This window comes from Austrofundulus limnaeus, unplaced genomic scaffold (genome assembly GCF_001266775.1).
Source record: "Austrofundulus limnaeus strain Quisiro unplaced genomic scaffold, Austrofundulus_limnaeus-1.0 Scaffold696, whole genome shotgun sequence".
Lineage (NCBI taxonomy): Eukaryota > Metazoa > Chordata > Actinopteri > Cyprinodontiformes > Rivulidae > Austrofundulus > Austrofundulus limnaeus.
The window spans coordinates 112,832-132,799 of NW_013953098.1; the positions used below are offsets into that span (position 1 = coordinate 112,832).

At 38.1% G+C, this 19,968-nt stretch overlaps 1 protein-coding gene across 2 annotated transcripts in view; it reads right to left on the bottom strand.

Annotated features, from left to right (window-relative positions):
* Nucleotides 1–132: 132 nt before the first annotated feature.
* ppm1lb (protein phosphatase, Mg2+/Mn2+ dependent, 1Lb) overlaps nucleotides 133–19,968 on the bottom strand; it is a 25,902-nt gene continuing 6,066 nt past the window's right edge. For both annotated transcript variants that reach the window (XM_014027903.1, XM_014027904.1), the window contains 3 exons: nucleotides 10,073–10,289; nucleotides 3,752–3,913; nucleotides 133–2,054 (listed from right to left, as the gene is read on the bottom strand). In XM_014027903.1, the coding sequence (XP_013883357.1) occupies nucleotides 1,711–2,054; nucleotides 3,752–3,913; nucleotides 10,073–10,289 (723 nt within the window). In that variant the 3' untranslated portion in view covers nucleotides 133–1,710. The remainder of the gene's footprint in view (nucleotides 2,055–3,751; nucleotides 3,914–10,072; nucleotides 10,290–19,968) is intronic.

Below are 19,968 nucleotides of genomic sequence, written 5' to 3' on the forward strand. Positions count from 1 at the left end.
ACAAATCAGAATAAGCTCAGGTTGCTTAGAGAAGAAAATTAAAAAAGCATATTGATTTTGGGGCAAAAAAAAAGGAAAGTTTATGATATTTTCTGTAGTTCGTAGATGGGAAATAAAGACAAAAGCATCATATTTAAATGGCTGTTATTATTTTATTGCGCTCCAAAGAATGTAATGTACAACATTGGATTAAATGTGTTACAACTGAGCTGATTTCCTTAAAAAATGTAAATACTGAAAATCATTTTGACCGTTTTGTTTTGATTTACATTTTTTATTTTGTATTTACTTCTTCTTTATACAGTTTATTAAAGTCAACAAAAAGCAAGTACAAATGCAGCAAACATTCTGTACATACACACACACACACACAAAAACATGGATTAGAGAAAAAAAAGGTTTTAAACGGTATACATTTCTGTAGTATTCATTGTGTTTAATACCAACATGAAGACAGTATGTACATTCAATTTACATTTTTCATGTCTCTCTGAGACATTCCTTGAACGTTTGAACTAACAAGATTTGACACTGAGGGAAGCGCTGCAAGCGTCGTGATCGACTGCATTTTATCAAAAACAACGTATTGGCAGCAGAAAAAAATAAGGCAACAGATCATTTAAAAATGGTTGTAATTTCAGTTAAAAAAAGCTTTTTTGTCTTTGTGAAGGTGACTTTGTATCAAAAKAACAAATTGTCAATTTAGGGATGTTTATCAGGTAATTTGTAAAAACAAAGTCAGACAAACAGCATCTTTAACTAAGTAATACACTTCCCAGATGACRGCAAATTCAACATAAACTAAAAAGAATTTTGCATCATCAAATACTATTTATCCCATTTAAAAAGCAACGTGTTCTTTAAATTGGTCTTAATAAAGCTGATYAATGAGACATACAAAATCATCACTTCATTATGGTATGAAAAGTTAAATGTTCTGACAAACTACACATATCCAACAGCTTTTACATTATATATCAATATTAGTTACACAGATTTTGATGAGTTCGGTCTGAGCAGAAAAACACAGCAAGTCGATCCCTCAGAGTAAAAACCATCAGCAATCCTTTTAAAAAGAAGAAAATATGTCCTACTTTCCTCCATGTGCAGCGAATGTGGGGTAAAAATATAATCAGTTCTGTTTCTGTACAATATGAGGCATAGTATGTGAAACATCCTTTCATTTGTCTGTGTTTAGGGATAAACATGTTAAAACAAAGATTAACACAATGTGTTTTTAATTACTTCATCAATACGGCTTGATTCGCTGGACACAGGTTATAAAAACAATAAAAACTTGACTGGTTATAAAGACAATGAATGAAATACATCATATTTAAAATAAAATAAATGAAATATCACTTTCTTTTAATCTGTTGTGGAAACACCAGATTTGCCTGTTGAAGTTTAAATAGACTAGTCATTATTTCAGCTTATATTTCCTCTCTTAAATACACACTCACACACAGGTGTGTGCAGATTCACCAACAGCTGTACAAAAATCTGCTTAATTGCATAACCTCACATTACAGTGTCTGAAAGGGATGTTTCGAGCCTAAAAGTCCTTTGTTTTGAGATAAAAAGCAGGTTATGGGAAGTGTTAGGACATATCTGTGACAGAAATAGTTTATTTGTACCCCGGTTAAGCCTATAATATATTTTTTATTATCACTACTTCATTTCAGAAATGTATATATTYTGTGTGAGAGATCACTTCTTTTCATTGTTCTTGCCTTTAAACTTGACCACCATGACTGTGATGTTATCGGGGCAACCGCGGTAGAAGGACTGGAGGACGATGCTCTTGGCGCCGAAGTGTGGCTCGTCCAGCCGTTCCCTGATGAAGCGGACCGCCTCCTCGTTGCTGAAGGTGTCCCACAAACCGTCCGATGCCAGGATCATGAACTCGGGCTGCAGCTTGTTCAGGTCGAAGGACACGATGTCGGGATCAGGAATGATCACGTTCAGGTTCTTCAGAGGGTAATCCCCCAGAGAACGGGACATGGCCAGGATGCCCTGGACTCGCCACGAGCCGTTGAAACTGATGAAACCACCTGAAAAGAGACAGAAGCGTGACAAGGGAARGAGGAGGTACAAATTAAATTAATTCAAATTCAAATTGAATTAAATTGAATTTGTATAGCGCTTTATCAAATTCCTATGGACTCCAAGGGCTTCACACTTCAGTCATTCACCCATTCATACACACTCATGGTGGTGGTAAGCTACACTGTACACAACCTTTATAAATTGCTGCTTGTATGCTTTCGACATTGTTTATGTACATGTTGTGTTTGTTTGTTGGAAATGCCTGGTTGCAAAACAAATTTCTCTCTTCGGGTGGACAATAAAGGTACTGAACTGAACTATAGCCACAGCTGCCTCATCTGTAGTCATCAGGGCCCAGTAGGTACACTGTACTTGCACTGTAGGTACCCCATACCTACCTACCTACCTTGTAAATACCCTATTTATTCTCATGTAATTACCCTGTACATACCTTGTAAGTGCCCAGTATGTATGTGGTAAGTACCTGGTACATACACGGGTAAGTTCCTGGTAGTTATTTGGTCAGTACCAGGCTTTATTGTGCATTACTGCTGTYATACTTTCACTAAATCAGCGCTCACTGCTCAGCTCATAGACATGTTTCAGCTCATGTCATATCCTGGGCTCCTTCTACAGTTTCAACAGATTTCCGAACAGGAAATCCCACTGGAAATGACTGGATCAGACGCAGAGTTCCAGACTTGCTCAGAACATCTGATTCGCAGTGGGGAGTGACATTACTGCGATTTTAAAAACACTGGAGTTGAAAGTTCAAACCAGGATGTAAATACTGGCGTCATCAGCAGAAAATCCACTCATGCACAACTTTCAACTAGAAAATTAGTTCCGCAAAAGGAGCCACATCAATTATTGTCAACGATTTTTAGATTGTATTTACTAGTTCCAATAAGTCATGTTTAATTTATTTCAGAAATAATGGGTTTTGTATTTAAAGGAAATTAAAATGCAGAATAATCAGCCAAATATCAAAACAGATGGAAAAACATCCTCACATTTTGTAACAATTTTGTGCATCTGTAATGTACAATACATTAAAAAAGGCACAAGTGTGAAATCTATAATTAGGATTTATACGAATAAAGTTAAAATACTAAAGTAAATGATTAATATAATAAAAATGGAGGAAGAACATTGGCTAAAAAGGGGTTTTAATGTATCAAATACAAACTAAAGACCTAATATGGTCAGAGCCTTGTGAAAAWTTTTCATCACAATTACTGTGTAAATACTTTTTGATGAATTAATTTTAACATTTACTGTATGTAGTAAGCTGTTCTAATTTGAAGTATTGCCCCACTATAAACACGTTTTTTTCTTCTAGTACCAAACCGAACCATTAGATGGAGATGTTGGGCTTTCTGTATGAATAATCTGATAATCTCCACTGAAACTGTCCTCAGCACAGTAAGTATGCAGACAGAGCTGGAGCTTACAAACACTTTAAATAATGGGCACTGCCTGGCTGCATCTGATAACACACTGCCTTAGAAGCAAATTGTTATCAGTTAGTAGGTTTGAGCCAAAGACAAGATGAACCAATAAAGTAAAAGTAATAGTCCCTTCATTTGATCACAGGGGAACTTATATTTTCTTGGCAATCCAGACTCTAATACTCTTTATTCTGTTGTTTAGAGGTGGATGAGAGGAAGTGTACAGATCAGGACTGCAGCGGTTTTCTCACCAGCCTTCTTGATCCTCTTGCGCTCTTTGAGCTGGTAAGGTTTGTGGTCATGGGAGAGCGGGATGGCGTTGCCGTCTTTATCACACAGCACTCCGCGAGAGTCTCCGACATTGGCCACCGTCAGCTCCTTATCAGACAGCAGAGCCACCAGACATGTGGTGCCTGAAGCAGAGAGAGGGGAGGGTGCTGAGAATCACCTGGATTTTATATCTGAACTAGAGAGTTATCTCATAATTACATATGCTGAAAATGTCAGAGAGGTAAGGTCTTAAGAATTTGTCCCCAGAGGGACATAAACGTCCGCAAAAATTTCAAGGCTGTCCATCTGAGCGCTGAAGTGAATGACTGGAACTTAATACTGAGTAGGATGAAAWTATTTCACTATAAATCAGTTTATCAAGCTATAAAACACAAAATCATACCAAAGCCAAAGTGACAGAAATAGATGTGTAAAATTTAAGAAATCGAGACAGAAAAATTAAGACCCAGATTCAAAGAACACAGATTTWGCAGTTTCTAATCACAAGCAAAATATATCGTTGCTCCATCTAATTCACAAAGGGAGACATGCTCCTCAAAGTATGCTGCCAATGAYTGTTAGAAATTGCTGCATCTCCAAGTAAATAGTCTAAAACAAGTAGAAATAGATCAAATAGATCACAGCCATGTCCGTGCAAACTTAAGAGATTATCAAGTAGGAAAATGAAAATGCKGTAACAGTTCTTATAAACATCTCGTTGTAGTTCAGAATTTATGGATTTTTGGTGAGAATATTTATTTTTCTTTATATATTTCCAAATGTARTAGTTCTTTTAGGAATTGCTAAATATAAATGTAGAGTTTCACATCAAGCGGTTAATAAAGACAATTTATAGTAACCCTGTAAACACAACGTGTCTTTTTTGCTAAAATGTGTTAGTAGTTGTAACTGAAGGCGCTCAGGTGATTAGACAGGTGAGAGCCCCTCTCTGCAGGGAGAAGTGGGGCAGGAAGAGCCCRTTTGGTCTGAGACAGAATCAAAGGATGCATTTCGTTTTATTTCCTGTGAAAATGAGGATGAAATATTGCTCAAAACATATTAAACATGATCCCTCCCTGATAAAKTCAAATGTTAATGTGGTTTTAAACAGACCTTCTGTACTTCATTTGTTAAAACTTGGAGCCCACTGTGAGAAAATATATTTTCCTTTTTGTCACTTTTTGTGCCTGCTGCGTTTGTGGCCAAAGGTCATATTTAGATTGTGCAGCGAAGACAACTGTGCTCAGACGCAAAAAGAGTGCAAATTACTCACATCTGCTGAACTGGAGGAGCGTGTTGTTATTGGCATTTCATTACAGCCATTTGCTTTGAGAATACAACAAAAAGAAAAAGCAAATAACGCTTAAAAGTTGAAGCTAAAATGGGTGTATTTTCTGTGAARCAGGCCTAGAGAGCCTTAAGCTTTGGTCCAGTAAGAGGAGACAAAAACTTTTCCAGTTAACTTRTCTTTGTTGCTCCACTCTCCTAAAATGTCCTCACTTCTTCTTTGCTTTGTTTAGCTTCCCAGCCAGGCAGAACTGAGTGTAGACTAGGAATCTGAAGCCTTTTGTGTGAGATCCAAAATCCTGTACAGAAAGAGCAGATCTGGCTGTTTGGTGACAACGTGTTCACAAAGTAAAGACAAAATCAAATAGTGGCAGAAAGACTAAACAAGAAGAAAATAAAACTGCTTCCAACACCTTGGGATGGACCATTAGTGTTAAAAAACACAAAGAGGCAAAAAATAATAAAGGATGAGGATAACCTACTAACATTTCAGAGTTTGTTTAAGGTTGACAGTTTGATGCAAAGTTGACTGATTGCTGTTTACCTCTAGCCTTTTGCATTTAGAAGAAGGAAATTTATCTCCTCTGTTAAAGGTCCCAACAGGGTTTAYGCAAGAAGATGGGAAAACAGGCTGCAGACGATACAGACACGATCAAAAGTGAGAGTACAGGAGGAAGTTTGGGTGCCGGGAAGACATTTCTAAAAGTACTAAAACTATTATCATCACAGTGTTAAGCTAAGCTAAGCTATGGCAAACAACGCTAGCTGACAGCAAAGAAAGGAAATGCTGCTTTCAGGTCATTATAGATGACGTGCTGAGTATTTGTAAAAGTCTATTTCCTTTAGTTTCATCATTGCATTCATCGTTAATCCCGCTGTTCGTCCTTAAAGCTGCGGCGGCCTCGGTGCCTTGCTGTCCAGCTAATTATCCTTATCTAGTTCCCATGGTGATGGAGATAATGAACTAAGGTGCTTTGTGAGCACGCCCTTCTCCAATTAGCCCATTCAAGCCAAGCGTACACTCAGCATTCCCTCATTAAAGTGGCACCACACGCACCCCGTGCTGATGCCAATAATTGGCTTAGCCCGGTCAGGAAAACCTTCAGCACTTTGATAAGATTAACGTTCAGCTTCCACAGTTTTTTTTTTTTTTGTTCCTCCACTCTAATTTGTATTATTGTGCTAATTTACTCKGAGCTGGTTTCTGCTGACAGGCCGTCTGAGCTCCTGGTACATCTCAATTTACGTTTGTAAGCAAGCCTTGTGACAAACGTGAGACTGTGACTAATACAACCCCGGCTCACAATCAAAGCTTTTCTAAAAATAAAGAAAGCAGGGTTTATTATTATTATTATTATTATTATTATTATTATTTCCAGCATTATTCTACTGTCATGTTTCTCCTCGTGATGACTGCCATTCCTGGACTTCCCTATTAATGTGTGTATTTTTTACCAAGTCATTTTGAACTACCTTATAAAGRCTGTGAAATAGTTTTAGTCTGAAGTGTCACCTGAGAAAATCTCGGCCAGGAATCCGTTTTAAAAACAAAGAGTTTTAAAAGATGTTTTCCGTTTCATTTTTCTTCACTTGGTTGAATATGCTCAGAATGCAGCACATCCACCAAAGGTCGGTGCATTAAAGTAACTTATTTTCGARGCGCACTCCAAGATTTATTGTCTTTACACAGCTCCAGAAGCAGAAAAGCTCTCATAGGCTTTATGACACTGCACGTCTAATAAWTTTTTTTATAATACAAGATTTACGACTCTGGTAGCAGTTCCAAGACCCAAAAGTTCATAGAATTACCTTTAATGTCATCAGTCTTTACTTCTCACTAAACCTGCTGTTTAAAGAGCGGCAAAAAGTTGTTTTTTTCCCCCTCAAGTCCTTAAAAGGCCGTGCATTTGAAGTAGCTTTTTAAACTTTATTTTTAAAATGGAGTAAAAATTTATAGAAATGAGTTTAAAAATTATTGATTTAAACACTTTTCATGGTTATGGTTTATGCAGGTTACTGGGAAGAAATTCAGATGTAGAAATTTTAAAATCTTTTGAAAATTCTCCTCAATCAAAACTTAAAAGTGAGCTGATAATGACTTTAGATATTATCGTTATGTTGCAGACCAACCGTTAGACCGAGTCACMCAGGAGTTTCTTTCACTGCTTCAGTCGTCCTTTGACCTGGAAATCAGACCTCCTATTGTCACAAAGCCCCCAGATCTCTTGGTGCGTTCCAATAACACTGGCAAGAGGAAATTTCCTTGTTCTCGTTCATAAATTTAAACTGGAACGCCCCTTCCAGTGGTAAATCCCATTCGTATAGTGGGAGCGACTGCGACTAACCCAGTTTCGATTTCAAGATGGCCGCCACTCACAGTTTTAGAAAGTTAACTCCATAACTTTTACTGTTATCATTCTTAATGTTTTTGTGCACGTTTAATCACTCGTACAAGTGGTGCACTTTTTTTGCATACTGTACTTAGTAAAATTAATGTTTATTTGCATGACGTACATAATAGAGCTCTCTTTTTATCATTGTTTATATTGTAAGTGTTGTAACTAAGTTAGCGACAGCAAAACGATCGCCTGTCGGCTACCTGGAATAAGGTTTCATATAGTTCGTTGGGAAATTACGTCACTACTACTTCCCAGTTCCAGAATACGATGTAAATGGAACCCACTATGTCACCACAGCAAGGAACAAGGTGAGAGGTTGTTTCTGGTGAAGGCATCAAAAGTAGCTGCTGCTTCAGAAAATAAACCAGAGAGGATCTCTAATTTTAACTCTGAAAAACAGGATTTTCACAATTTCCTACTATTTAACATCATCCAAGGCAGTAATTAAAGGAATATATACTTTGGCTGCTGATATAAACTTTTAATTTTAACATTTAGTGAGTTCAACATCAGGATAATACTATGGGTTTTAATGAGGCCATCATGATTAAGCCTGAAATACTTCAAAATGCAGCAAGAATGAACATTATACAGTTTGTAAATATTTCTATGCATACAGTAATTTGCTATTGCCTTAATTCTAATATAAGCAATTATTTTCTGCATCTGAATATTTGTAAAATGTGACACCCGTAATTAATCTCATCTCACTGCTCGTTTTAGCCTTTATACTGTGTGTAACAGAGATTTCCATCCTCACAGAATAGATTCAGTTTCTGGTCACAGCTTCAAAGTCCCATCTCTGGTTCAAACTCTTCTGTTTGTTTGCTGATAAATGAACGAACAGAGGGATAAATCTATGTTGTTGTGTTGAGGGTGTTTCTCTGTTTACTGCCTCGCTCTTCACTCCTCGCCAGCTCAATTTAAGCCTCGATTACTGCAACAATCTAGCTCTGCACTCTAAACCACGCGACTGTTGAATTACATTGTCGGACAACTTTTACTTGATCAGCAGATTCCACAGAGACCGGCTGGCAAGAAAGGCTAGGACAAATGCTGCATCAGATTCAATCTGCAAGTGTCTAACACTAAAACTAGATGACATGGGAGGGTTTTGACTGAAAGGGTACCTGACTTGMTCAATAAGCTGTGTGAGTCATTCTTATTTGACTGTGAAAAGAAGCGTGGAGGGAAAAGAAAATGGAAGAATYTAAATTATCTTTACAGCCTGTCTGCAATAATTTTAGGAGAAGGCTGAGCGCTCAGAAGGAGAGCTTTACTTGGTGGTTGTTTTTGTGTAAAACCCTGGCCAGAAAGCTGATGCTTATCTCCAGCTGGGGAGGGAGGAAATGAGAGAAGGATAAAGTTAAAAAGATGATGAAAAGATACAGAGCACCAGAAGGTACAACAGCGACAGCAGCAGCAGGATAAACTGTCCCCTCTGAACTGGTTGCTTCAAACCTGCATATTTTAAATTCTTTAATCAAGTATCYGATGACGACTCATTCTCATGAGGATGTGATGAGACACTTCACCAACATGTATGCACAGTTTTCTGGGCTACATGTGTTATTTCTCTGTGTTATGTTATTTCCGTTATTTAGAACAGCTCTGACAGGAACAACGATGTTCTCAAAGAAAAGTTGAATTTTTGAGCTTTGAGCTTAAAGTTCCACAWAATCAGTATGAAACCTCTCTCCTCCATCTCAATCAGCTCGTTCACAACAACCATCAGTCCAAGACTTAGACGCCTGCTGGTCGCCTCCGTGCAACTTTTAAATGGACCGAGGCAGCGAGTGAGGTCGAAGCCAACCCCCGGTGCAGCTTTAGTACCACCTCGCTTCSCAGTACAGAGTCCAAATGGTTGACAGGTGAAACTGAACGCTGGTAACATGATGAAGTGATGACATCTGGTCTGTACGACCAGCTGGTCACGGGAATAAACAAACAGATTTATTACTGAGGGAAGACTGATGATGATGATGATGCACAGCAGCTTTGCACACATCTATGTGTTAGTATTTGATCATGATTTCGTCAGAGGATTCTCATCTCCTTTCAACATCACAACTTTTGAATTATATTGTTTTTTCCTTCATTGCACTCTCTTTCTTAGCACAATGTTCATATTCCACACAAATATCCCTTCAGCTGACCTGCTCCCTAACACTTTCCATCCATCACCGTCTCCCTCAGTTTCCCTCTCTCCTGCATCCCTTCCCAGATAATTACTACAAGCCCACTGAAGATCAACTTGTATTTAAACAGCTGAATAAGCAGGYCCCTGGGCTGCTGACAGTCATTGTTCAATAACAGTCAAGCAGAGCATACTGGCCTGCATGCACCATTATGAGGGACCTTTAAAATATGCTTTCTTATTCTATCTGGTCTAATAAGCAAAGTGTGACGCTAAAATCCATCTTAATAATCTTAAATTTTATTGTTATATTCAGGCTGACATGCAGCACAGAGACATTTAAATCAATGCCAATGAAAGGACCAACCAAGCAGCAAAACTAAACCACAAAAAAATAAAAAAAAAATCACACAAACATCTTGTATAAAGCTAAACAAATGTGATGACCGAGACAAATGTGGCACTAAATGATTACACACCTGCTTCATTGTAAGTGGCAGAGAGCTTGTCCAGCATTTCTTTGTCTAAAGTCAGTATCTGCTGCTCCAGGATGGAGGGATAGGAGAGGCTGACCCTCTCCTTCTTTTCGTCTTTCTCCTTGTCTTTTTCTCTGTTCCGTTCTCTCTCTCGTTCATAGGTCAGTAGCTGTTGGCGCAGAGCCTCTGGCAGGTGGGCCTTCGCAAACTCAGCAGCAGCCTGATAACGAAGCGCAAAGGGAGAGAGAAGAAAAATTAAAGGCGGCTGCAGAGATTTTTCCAATTTATATGCAATCAAACAAAACAGCTTTTCAATGAAATAAACAGATTCAAGAGCAAATGCATATTTGCATTTTAAATAAAAGTTCCAATCAAAATGTTGACCTAAAATCTTAACTGCCGTATTTTTATGCTAATCCAAAGATTTTAGTTGAAAGATTTTTTTTTATTTATTTATTTTTTTTGCAAAACTTGAAATGTCTTTTGCTCCAAGCTTTAGTTGGATTTTTTTGTTTTGTTTGAATACAACTAAGGTTGGTCACAACATTAAGTCATATTCATCATGAAAAACAATTATTTTCAACATGGTTAAGAGTGAAAACAAACTTTGGATTCATCACCAAGAAACTATAGTTGTACATTTTCTGATTATTTTTACACACATTTACTATAATAAAAAACTAAAATTCTTACTAGGCATGCTGTTTAATGGCAGCACCATTTATTTAAATTCTTCTGAGTTAGATAGGTGCTTAACCACAATATTATGAAATAAAACAAAAAAAAAGTTTTTCAACTAAATTTTCTTCCATGAAACATGTTCCAAATTCTACAATAACTAAAGTTTTGTTTGACTTGAGTGTCGTGATAAAAGAAAAGGTTGAGAGGAACATTTAACCTTTTTCTGAACTAAGAAATTTTGAACCTGAATCATATCAAACACTGTGGCTTCTCGGGCTCCACTGATCTGAAAGTTTTGTACATTCACGACAAAACTCTGGTCCATAAACCCAGATTGAGCTCTTCTTGTGCCCGGTCTCAGATAAATCTGAGCTTTAATGGGAAACCACAAACATCCCCAGCTCTAAGAGAGGAATGTGAAAACACTTCCCTGGTGAGAAACTTTGCACAGGAGCCAGTCGGGCCAGGCAAGGTCAAATGAACACAATTTATTTTTTGTTTTTACTTGTTTAGTTATTATGAAAGCTGGAGGTTAAGAAACATTTACCTTCCAAATAACCAAACACTATAAGCAAGAAAGTATATATCCTGTATTTAACTGATAGTTTACAGGTTTACATACCAACTAATGAAACAAACTAAAATGCACGTACACTCACATTGTTGGTCTGTACCCAACACTGAGCTAGAATCAACCTTAATGTCCGTTCTGCCTCGCTGAAAAAGATAAACACAGATAAAAAGAAGATAACAAAAAAAAAAGCATCGTCTGTTAAATCCACAGCAGCTCATGCTGTGGGATACAGCTGAGCTAGAGAAACTGTATCTTCACCTCCTCACATCTTCCTCCAAGGATAACACCAAATAAACCTTTTTTCTCACACATTTGCTCTGCAGGTTCAGAGCAAATAATGCCCGTCTTCCCAGGGCGAGGGACACGAGGTCGCTGAGTACAAATGTCACGTAATATACCGCTGACAGGCCACTGATCTGCATCATCCAAGATTCATAAAGCTCATATTTCATACAAGGGTTTCACTTCAAGAATGCAAAAGAGCAGTAGAAAACAAAAAAATAAKAAGGAAAAAGGAAYGGTTTGTAGTTTTTTAGCATTGCCTGTAATGATTTAAGGTCATTAGACAGAAATCTGCAGACAAACAGAATGCCTTCAGCGCTCTGTCCCTATTTAGCTCTCTCTCTCCAATCTATACCTCCCTCTCTGCCATCTGTGCCTGGAAATTGCTTTGAAAAGGACTCAAATAACTCTGCCTACTTTGCTGTTTCTCTCCAAATGCAAACAATTCATCTAGTCCTCTTGTTGTATTTTGTCAGCACTGCTGAGGCTTTCCTTTGTACACTTGGTCAATTTCCTACACCTTCTCCCGTTTTTCATTTCCTACAGTTCACTCAAGTCTGCTTCCATGGCAATCATCAGCCTGAGATCACTACAGATCTTTCCTGCATCCCCTTCTGACTAGACTTTCTTTGGTCTGGGAACAATCAGCATTGACATACTTTCATCCTTCAGTTACCATGTGGGAGCAGAAGTCAACAAACTGGGTTCAAAGTTCATGAGTAGGAAGTCTTTTGTCTCATTAGGCAATATCATCTCAGTTACCACTGCATTTCCCTCCCAGTCCTCAAAGTATTGAGGTCACAACTTTTTCTAGTTACATTTCTTTTTTTTAACTATTTTACTGCACATAACCACTTAAGATGGAGATGTATCTGACCGTCTCACTGGCTAATCAGACCGGCACATTTAACACCAGATGAAAGGAGAAATGGTGCATGAGAGGGGTATTGTAAGACAGGACGAAGACAAAGACTGAAACGGAGAGATGAGGACATGAAAAAGTACAAGAGAACAAAATGAAGTGTAAGATTAGTGYACGGCTTAAGAGCACAATGAAGGAGTGTAAAAGAAACTCACAATGAGCCAGAGTAAAACAGGGTGAACGGGATAAGCTGATCTTGGGAGAGCTATTCAAAGAAAAAGACAACTACATCAGCACAAAAATGTTGAAATCTGCCYACACTGAAATGGCAAAGTAGTGAAAATGGTCTCAAATTTCRTTAACTGGTTGAAGTCAAATGTTCACGGGTTTAGAGTCAAGGGAGGAAAGAAGAATGAGTTCCCARGTCCCACATGCTATTCTTAGTTAACCAAAGACGAGCTTAATCTGAAAATAGAATAAAAATAAATGGTTTGGAATTTGTGTGGGCTGCACGGTGTCACAGAAGGTTACACTGTTGCCTTATAGCAAAAAGGTTGCAAGCTCAAATCCCAGCTGGGACCTCTAAATGTGGAGTTTACGTTTGTGGATTTCTTCTCCAGGTGCTTTGGTTTCCTCCCAAAGTCCAAAAACATGCATCACAGGTGAACTGGAGATTCTGAACTGTCAGTACCTTCTACGACMTGGAGCACTGTGGATACACATGTAGGATCCATGTTGGTACTCTCTGTCTATTAGCAAGATATCTCATGAATCTGTAGACAGAATGTCCTGACACTTTCCAGAATAATCATTAGATGTGCATCTACAACTCATTACCTTTTAGATTCAACTTGAATCAAGATGGCTGACACAGATAACTACCTTGGCAGACCTAAAAAGGGATAGAACTRAATCATTTTCACAGATATCGAGTTAAAATTTGGTGTGATAGTAGCTGAGAGTCTAACAGATCAAGCAAACTGTTTAAAGCTTTGGCATCACTTGCGTTCCTTCAGGGAACCCTACTTTTTAAAGTTCTCTCTTTTTTGGTTGCTGTTGTTTTTAAAAGCAATTAGAAAATAAAAAGAGCTATTGTCCATTCTTGCACATGTATGGTTCCGGCAGAAAGAATTACACTTACAGACCAATTAAGCAATTTAGATACAAGATTAAGGGGTTGAAGCCAAATAATTAACTAATCCAATATTAATTTTAGGTGTGTGTGAAGATTTATTTGATTAAGACATGCGATGCACTGTATTCTCTCGTAGAAGTAGAAAGCAATCAAACAGAACCACTTTAGAAAGAACAGTTTGTTCAGGKGCAGAAGAGACTTAAAGTGTCTGAGAGGACAAATTAAAAAGCATAATCCTGTCTGGATGACGGTTTAAGTGTTGTCTTATGTAAGCTTTGTGTCTGCTTCTTAATTCTGACAGATTTTCACAGATTTTTTTCTAAACCTTCTGATTCAATAACTGTGCTTAATTTCTCAGTTCCGTCACAGAAGACTTGCTTCAGACAGAAATGACGCCTGGCAGTGCAGAGCATCACATTGGACTCACCTTCACCCACACACACACACACGTGTCTCAATGAGGCTACATTAACTTTTTGCATTATCTACCCCGTTACCCTCACAGTTTAGAGTACAGAGAACCACAGACAACCAGATTAACTCAGGTCTTCTGAACCACCCATCATATCACAAAGCAGGCAGAACTGGAGAAAATCATTTTTCTTTTTAGAATCACTGTGAAGAAAATTTGGCCAAAGTAGAAAAATATCTTTCTGCCCCTGACTCTGCTCTAGGGATAAGACTAGCTGCTGGAGACAATTGTCTGACAGATCAAGCAGACAGATGAAATGGCAAAAAAAAAAGGAGATGAGCGATTCAAGACAGGGAGGGACGTAAAACCCCTTCATAAGCATCTATCAAATAAATTCTTTAAACAAGAGAGAGCTCAGGTTGAGATACATTACAGAAACAAAGCAGCAGCATACAAAGAAAGCAGTTGATACTAATGAGTCTAAATTTCTTAACGAGAAAAAAAAACAAGAAAGGAAAGACAAACCTGAGTGGTATAGCTCAAAAACATGCTTCCTGTGAGRCTGGAGACAGATGGGAGGCTGTGTTTGTGTGGCCTTGAAAACGCCGGATTTTACCAAAAACCGCTTCACTCTTCCAGCTATAAAACTAAAACTCCCCCAAAAACCCCAAACAAACAAACTTTCAGAGCACAGATGGTCCTTGGGAGCGAGAGACAGAGGGCTGGYGGTATGGAAGCAATGACACGGGAACCTCAAATCTTCTTTAGTGACCAACGAAGGAAAACACACAAATGCGCAGAAATACACCACTTAGAGCTACATTCACATTCAAACAACCGTCATGTCTCAAAAAGCAAAAAGCAGAGAGGACAGAAATTGCATCTATCAAAAAAAATGAGGATTTCAGAGGGAAGAGGCAAAGCTATGAAAATGAACGAGGCCTGGAAAGTTGAACAGAAATCCATTAAAAGTTGCACGAACCGCTTCAGCGCCTTCGGCATCCGAAGAGGAAGAAAGAACTACAGGAGGCCCTCCATCCTGGTCAAARAGATGACAACCAAATTCATCTCACTGATTGTGGCAAATCAAGAAGAGCAAGATGGGTACGGTTAGAACATCTGGTAACCACYGCTCCAGCTGCCGAAAGGTACTGGGAGGCTAGACATCTGTCCCACCTCAACAGACGTCTCATTAAAAGTCCCCTCAAACTTGCAGAGGCAGTACACAAAAAAACTAAATCAGAGGACTGCAGGCCGCAGGCTGTTGGCTCGTTCTGTTTCCAATAAAGCAGGTTTTACAACAAAGGTGACCGCCCAGTAAATCCAAATCCTCCGCTCTGAATACACACAACAGATACACACACACACAGGCAGATCTTGTTTGTGAGATAATTCACACTCAGAAGAAGAGCAGACCTAAYACTCATCAGTGTATCACTCCAGTTACAATACACACAGCGAGTAAAAATGCATGGTGTGTCCTTCCAGGGAGCGACAGATCCATCAGAAGAGGTGAAAACTCTTATTAAACCCGAACAGACAACTGTAATAGGTTGCCTGGGTGATGCATGACTTAATGTGGGAGTAAGAGCTCCTTGACATTGTCTCTGACCTGGATACCAATTCATTAGACGGATGTTTAGTTTATAGAAAGAGCTCAGCGTTGTTTCCAAGATTTGCTGCTGTCAGAACAAGARTCAGCTAACTGCTGAGGCAAAATGTTATGTGCTGCAGCTTAAAATAGACAGTTTAGATAATTTGAAGTGAGTTTTTGTGGCGAGATTGTAAACAGTTCATTACTTACCTGTTTTTGATAGCTTTGTGAATGACCTCAATTTTGGGAAAATCAAGGTKATTTTTAATTGAATTGACAGGCTAAAGGCTAATTTGTGCTCAGCCAAGATTAAGTAGATTTCTGCCATGTAAATAAAAAAACAAAGTTTTCATTTTTTAGCAGTTCATGTGAATGCTGCCTTTACATATTCATAAACAAAAGTAAAAATGGCCCAGTCTCAGAGGCCACACYAATGGTAATAGTACATTTCCACATAGAAATGGCATTTAAGGAGGATTAAAAATTTGTTAAGCAGGTTGCAAAGTGAAAAATCAAATCCCTTTTTTTCTTTTTAGAGGAAAGCAAAAATGTCACCATTTTGAAAACGTCCAACCTACCGTATATCTCTAAACACTTCAATTTAGTAACACCAACATTAATGGCAGATTGTGTTGCTTAAGGTCTAAGCCTTGTTTAGGTTTTTTTTTGGGTGTATTTGTGAGGCAGTGCTTCATATGGGTTTGCCATAGATTAATCATCTTTTCAACCAGATAAACACATTTACAAATAGTGCTGTGTTTATCAGATTATAATAAATTAGAAATAAAAGAAGGTAGTTAGTGTATCCATGTGGACAAGATGTCAGCTATTTTTGTTTCCTAAGACATGTTTTGTAAGCATGTTCTTTKTCTGTAACTTTGATCTGAAGAAACAAAATGAAGAAAGAAACAAAACTAAAATGAAAAAGCAAATACTACTTAGTGTTTGCTTTTGCTTTTTCATTTTAGTTTTAGTTCCTTTAAACAATCAAAATCATTTTAACTGTACTCAGTTTCACTATTCTTACCTTTTGTTCTCTAATTACCTCAAACATCACTGGTCTCTTTTAGTTGATATTTTTTATATTTCATAAGTTGYCACAAAATTGTAAAGAAAGAAAATTAACACTGTTCCATAATATTCAACAGATGCAGCAGCTTTTATTTGCAAGTAATGTTGGTTTATTCCCCAAAACTGAAAGCCACGCATTGCTCAAACACACAAACATCTGCCAACAAAGAAATGTCAACCGTTTAGTGATGCAGTCCTATAATTTAGGGAGAATAAACATGAATCTAAGTGGTACCAAGCTTTGCCTCTGGTCTTCTGGTGTCAATATTTGTGTTTGAGTGTCACAAACAGACAGAAACAGTCGATACCTTTGACCCAAGCYATTTACACATCACAGGCCCAGCTCACAGACTGAGAGGCGTGCAATTAGAATGAACTGTATAAATCAGCACAGGTAATAAAACGCCACAGTGATGGGAAGTACAAAACTAAATGAGGATGTGAGAGGAAGAAAGCAAAAGGTGATAAAGCTATTTTACATGTGCGTTCAAGTGAGAAAATGAGCAGAATGGGGGGAATAAAAGGAGACGGAACGAATGAGAAAGAAGAATCACCTCAACTCAGATATGCTTCTGAATTTCTTGCGTGTGAAACTGTTTCAAATAAACTTATGAATCCATTTACTCAGCATTAAACAGAAGCATKTAACTGTTTAATAACATTTAATTGCAGGTATTTACTTAGATTATATAATTACTATGAGGAAGTTGTAATTATACTTTGTGACTGAAACACATTGTGCTTCGGGTACTTTCTCGTCCTTTGTCTTCAGCAAGTCTATTATCACAACCAGGAACAACCGCACCTAGTCTCACGCTTTTTCCTTCTGCTGTGATAAATCAAACGGTAACTCTGTATAAATATCACACATTCCTATTTTGTTACWGAGTAAGAAAACTTACCCATGGCATTCTTTCAAGGAGCTGCTGCAGAAATAAATGAAACACCGACACTAAGTCAACACTTCTCTAGCACAGATGAACTTCAAGCTTTTACAAAAATAAATCTGCAASATCTGACGGATTAAACACTTCAATAATGCTTTTAGGAAGAACTGCAACAGGACATATGTCAGAGCAGCCAGTTAATTGGTTGGACATTAAAGGTCATCATTTAATGGGTGTTTCTAACCAGAAGTAGTTAACACGGAGCTCACCGCTGTGTTTAAGATGAGCTCTCTACTCCACAGCAAAGCCTTATAAAGTAAAGCCCACATAKAGAGATTTCAAAGCTATACGAGCAAACAATGCTTTGAGTCTACTGGCTGTGAAAGTAACAGTCAAAGCGTATCGTGGCCAGAGTTTTATCTTTGTTGAACTTTGACTGTGGCACACCACCAGCTGGCTGAGCTGTGCTTGGCACAAGAAGGAATCATCTTGGACRGGTACAAGAGGAATACATTGAGGTTTCAGAGCACAGCAAAGCCACAGTCACATTAGGAGCATTTATTTTAAAAATGCATATCACCTGCCACCTTGCATTTAAAATACATATTGGGGACTGCTCTCAGCTACTACCACACCAAATATCAGATCATCATCTGCCATTATGCTGTCCGATAGAACAAATTAGCTGTGGRCGTGCATCTGATCATTAAAATCCAGAYGTTTGTGAGATAKACAGCTAGCATTCGGCCAAACAAATTCTCACTATCACACAAGCATTTACATGACCACTTAATTATCAGTGTAGTGTTTTTCAACCCTGGTCCTCAAGGCACACCGTCCTGCATGTTTTAGAAGTTTCCCTGCTTTAACACACCTGATTCAGATAARTGCAGTTCAACAAAAGCCTGTTAATCAGTCATCAATTGAAATCAGCTGTGTTGAAGCAGGGAAACAACATGCAGGATGGTGTGCCTTGAGGCTCAGGGTTGAAAAACTGCTGTAGCAGACAATCATTATCCTTTCTTTAAACACATGGCAGATCAAAAGATTGCACATTGGGAAATCTGGATATAGATTTGGTCATCACACTCAATCATGAAGACAAACAATATAATTTAAGTAAGCTCATGGTAAACAATCAAGAAAATAACATCCTGATTCCTTGATAACGTACTACAAAATTGCTTTATGCTAAAAATTGAAGATTGCCGTCATGACAAAATAGATTTTTTAAGGCTTTGTGTGTGCAATTAAACAGTACAACTTATCTAGACAAAACTGCAATAGTGCAAGCCTTGTTGGTATTAGTTTGGCTCATACTGTCATGTATATAGTTTAATTAGTAATATCCTAGAAAAAAAAGAGCAGTCTGGTTTAATGCTTAATAATAAGAACTATGCTAGAAAGCAGCCTAATTATTGTACATTTTTAGTTTTCATAAATGAGCAGATGTGAGACGAGAATGATGACCATTTCTGTTCAGGACCAAGAGGGTTCAGGCTGAGAACATCTCAGGTTTCCATCAGTTCACAGATGTCCTTGTGCTGAGGACAAAGCTGGTACTATCACGCTTGTATTTATATAAAACAAAAAGCCTCATATTATGTAAACTAGAAGAGAAGAGAAGAGAAGAGAAGAGAAGAGAAGAGAAGAGAAGAGAAGAGAAGAGAAGAGAAGAGAAGAGAAGAGAAGAGATCTCCATAGGCTTGTCCTTTGGCATCTAGAGCTGCATTTATCCTTTGGACCTCAACACCTACCCCAGGTCTATTTATACACACTCCTCTGCAGGATTTCAGTGCGTGGAATTTAGAATTGACATTTACTCGTCTTCATTTTCTCCTGCTTGGAAATAAAAAGGTCTGCGGATTTATATATTTCACACCAAAGGCAATCATTTTTAGAAGAGCATTGAAAGTCTGACATTTATTCATTCCTTCATTAAATTGAAAGAGACATTTTTAAAGCTAAGTTCTCTGCGAACAAACAAACGTCTTGTTCAGGAATGCTTTGTTTCTCCCCTTGAACATATCGGACAGGAAATCAATATTACTGCCCACCACGTCAAACTGTTATGTGGAGCACAATTTATTGCGATGGTACTCAAAACCATCCTCAGTCTCTTCTTACTACAACTTCTTATGCCACAAAAAAAGGGCAGAGAAAGGCTTTAATGACCATCACCCAGTTGCACTGACTCTCATCATCACCAAGTGTCCGGATGCATCTCAATAATCCAGGTAGAAAAATCTAAAAAAAAAAAAGTTTCTTCTCTTCACCATCAGGATGATTGGGCCTCATGCAAGAATCGTTCGTACGCACAGATTTGTTCTTAAGTTGTGCATACGAGTGATTTAGGAGAATTTGTGGCATTCACCAATGTTTTCGTATTCTACGATTTTTT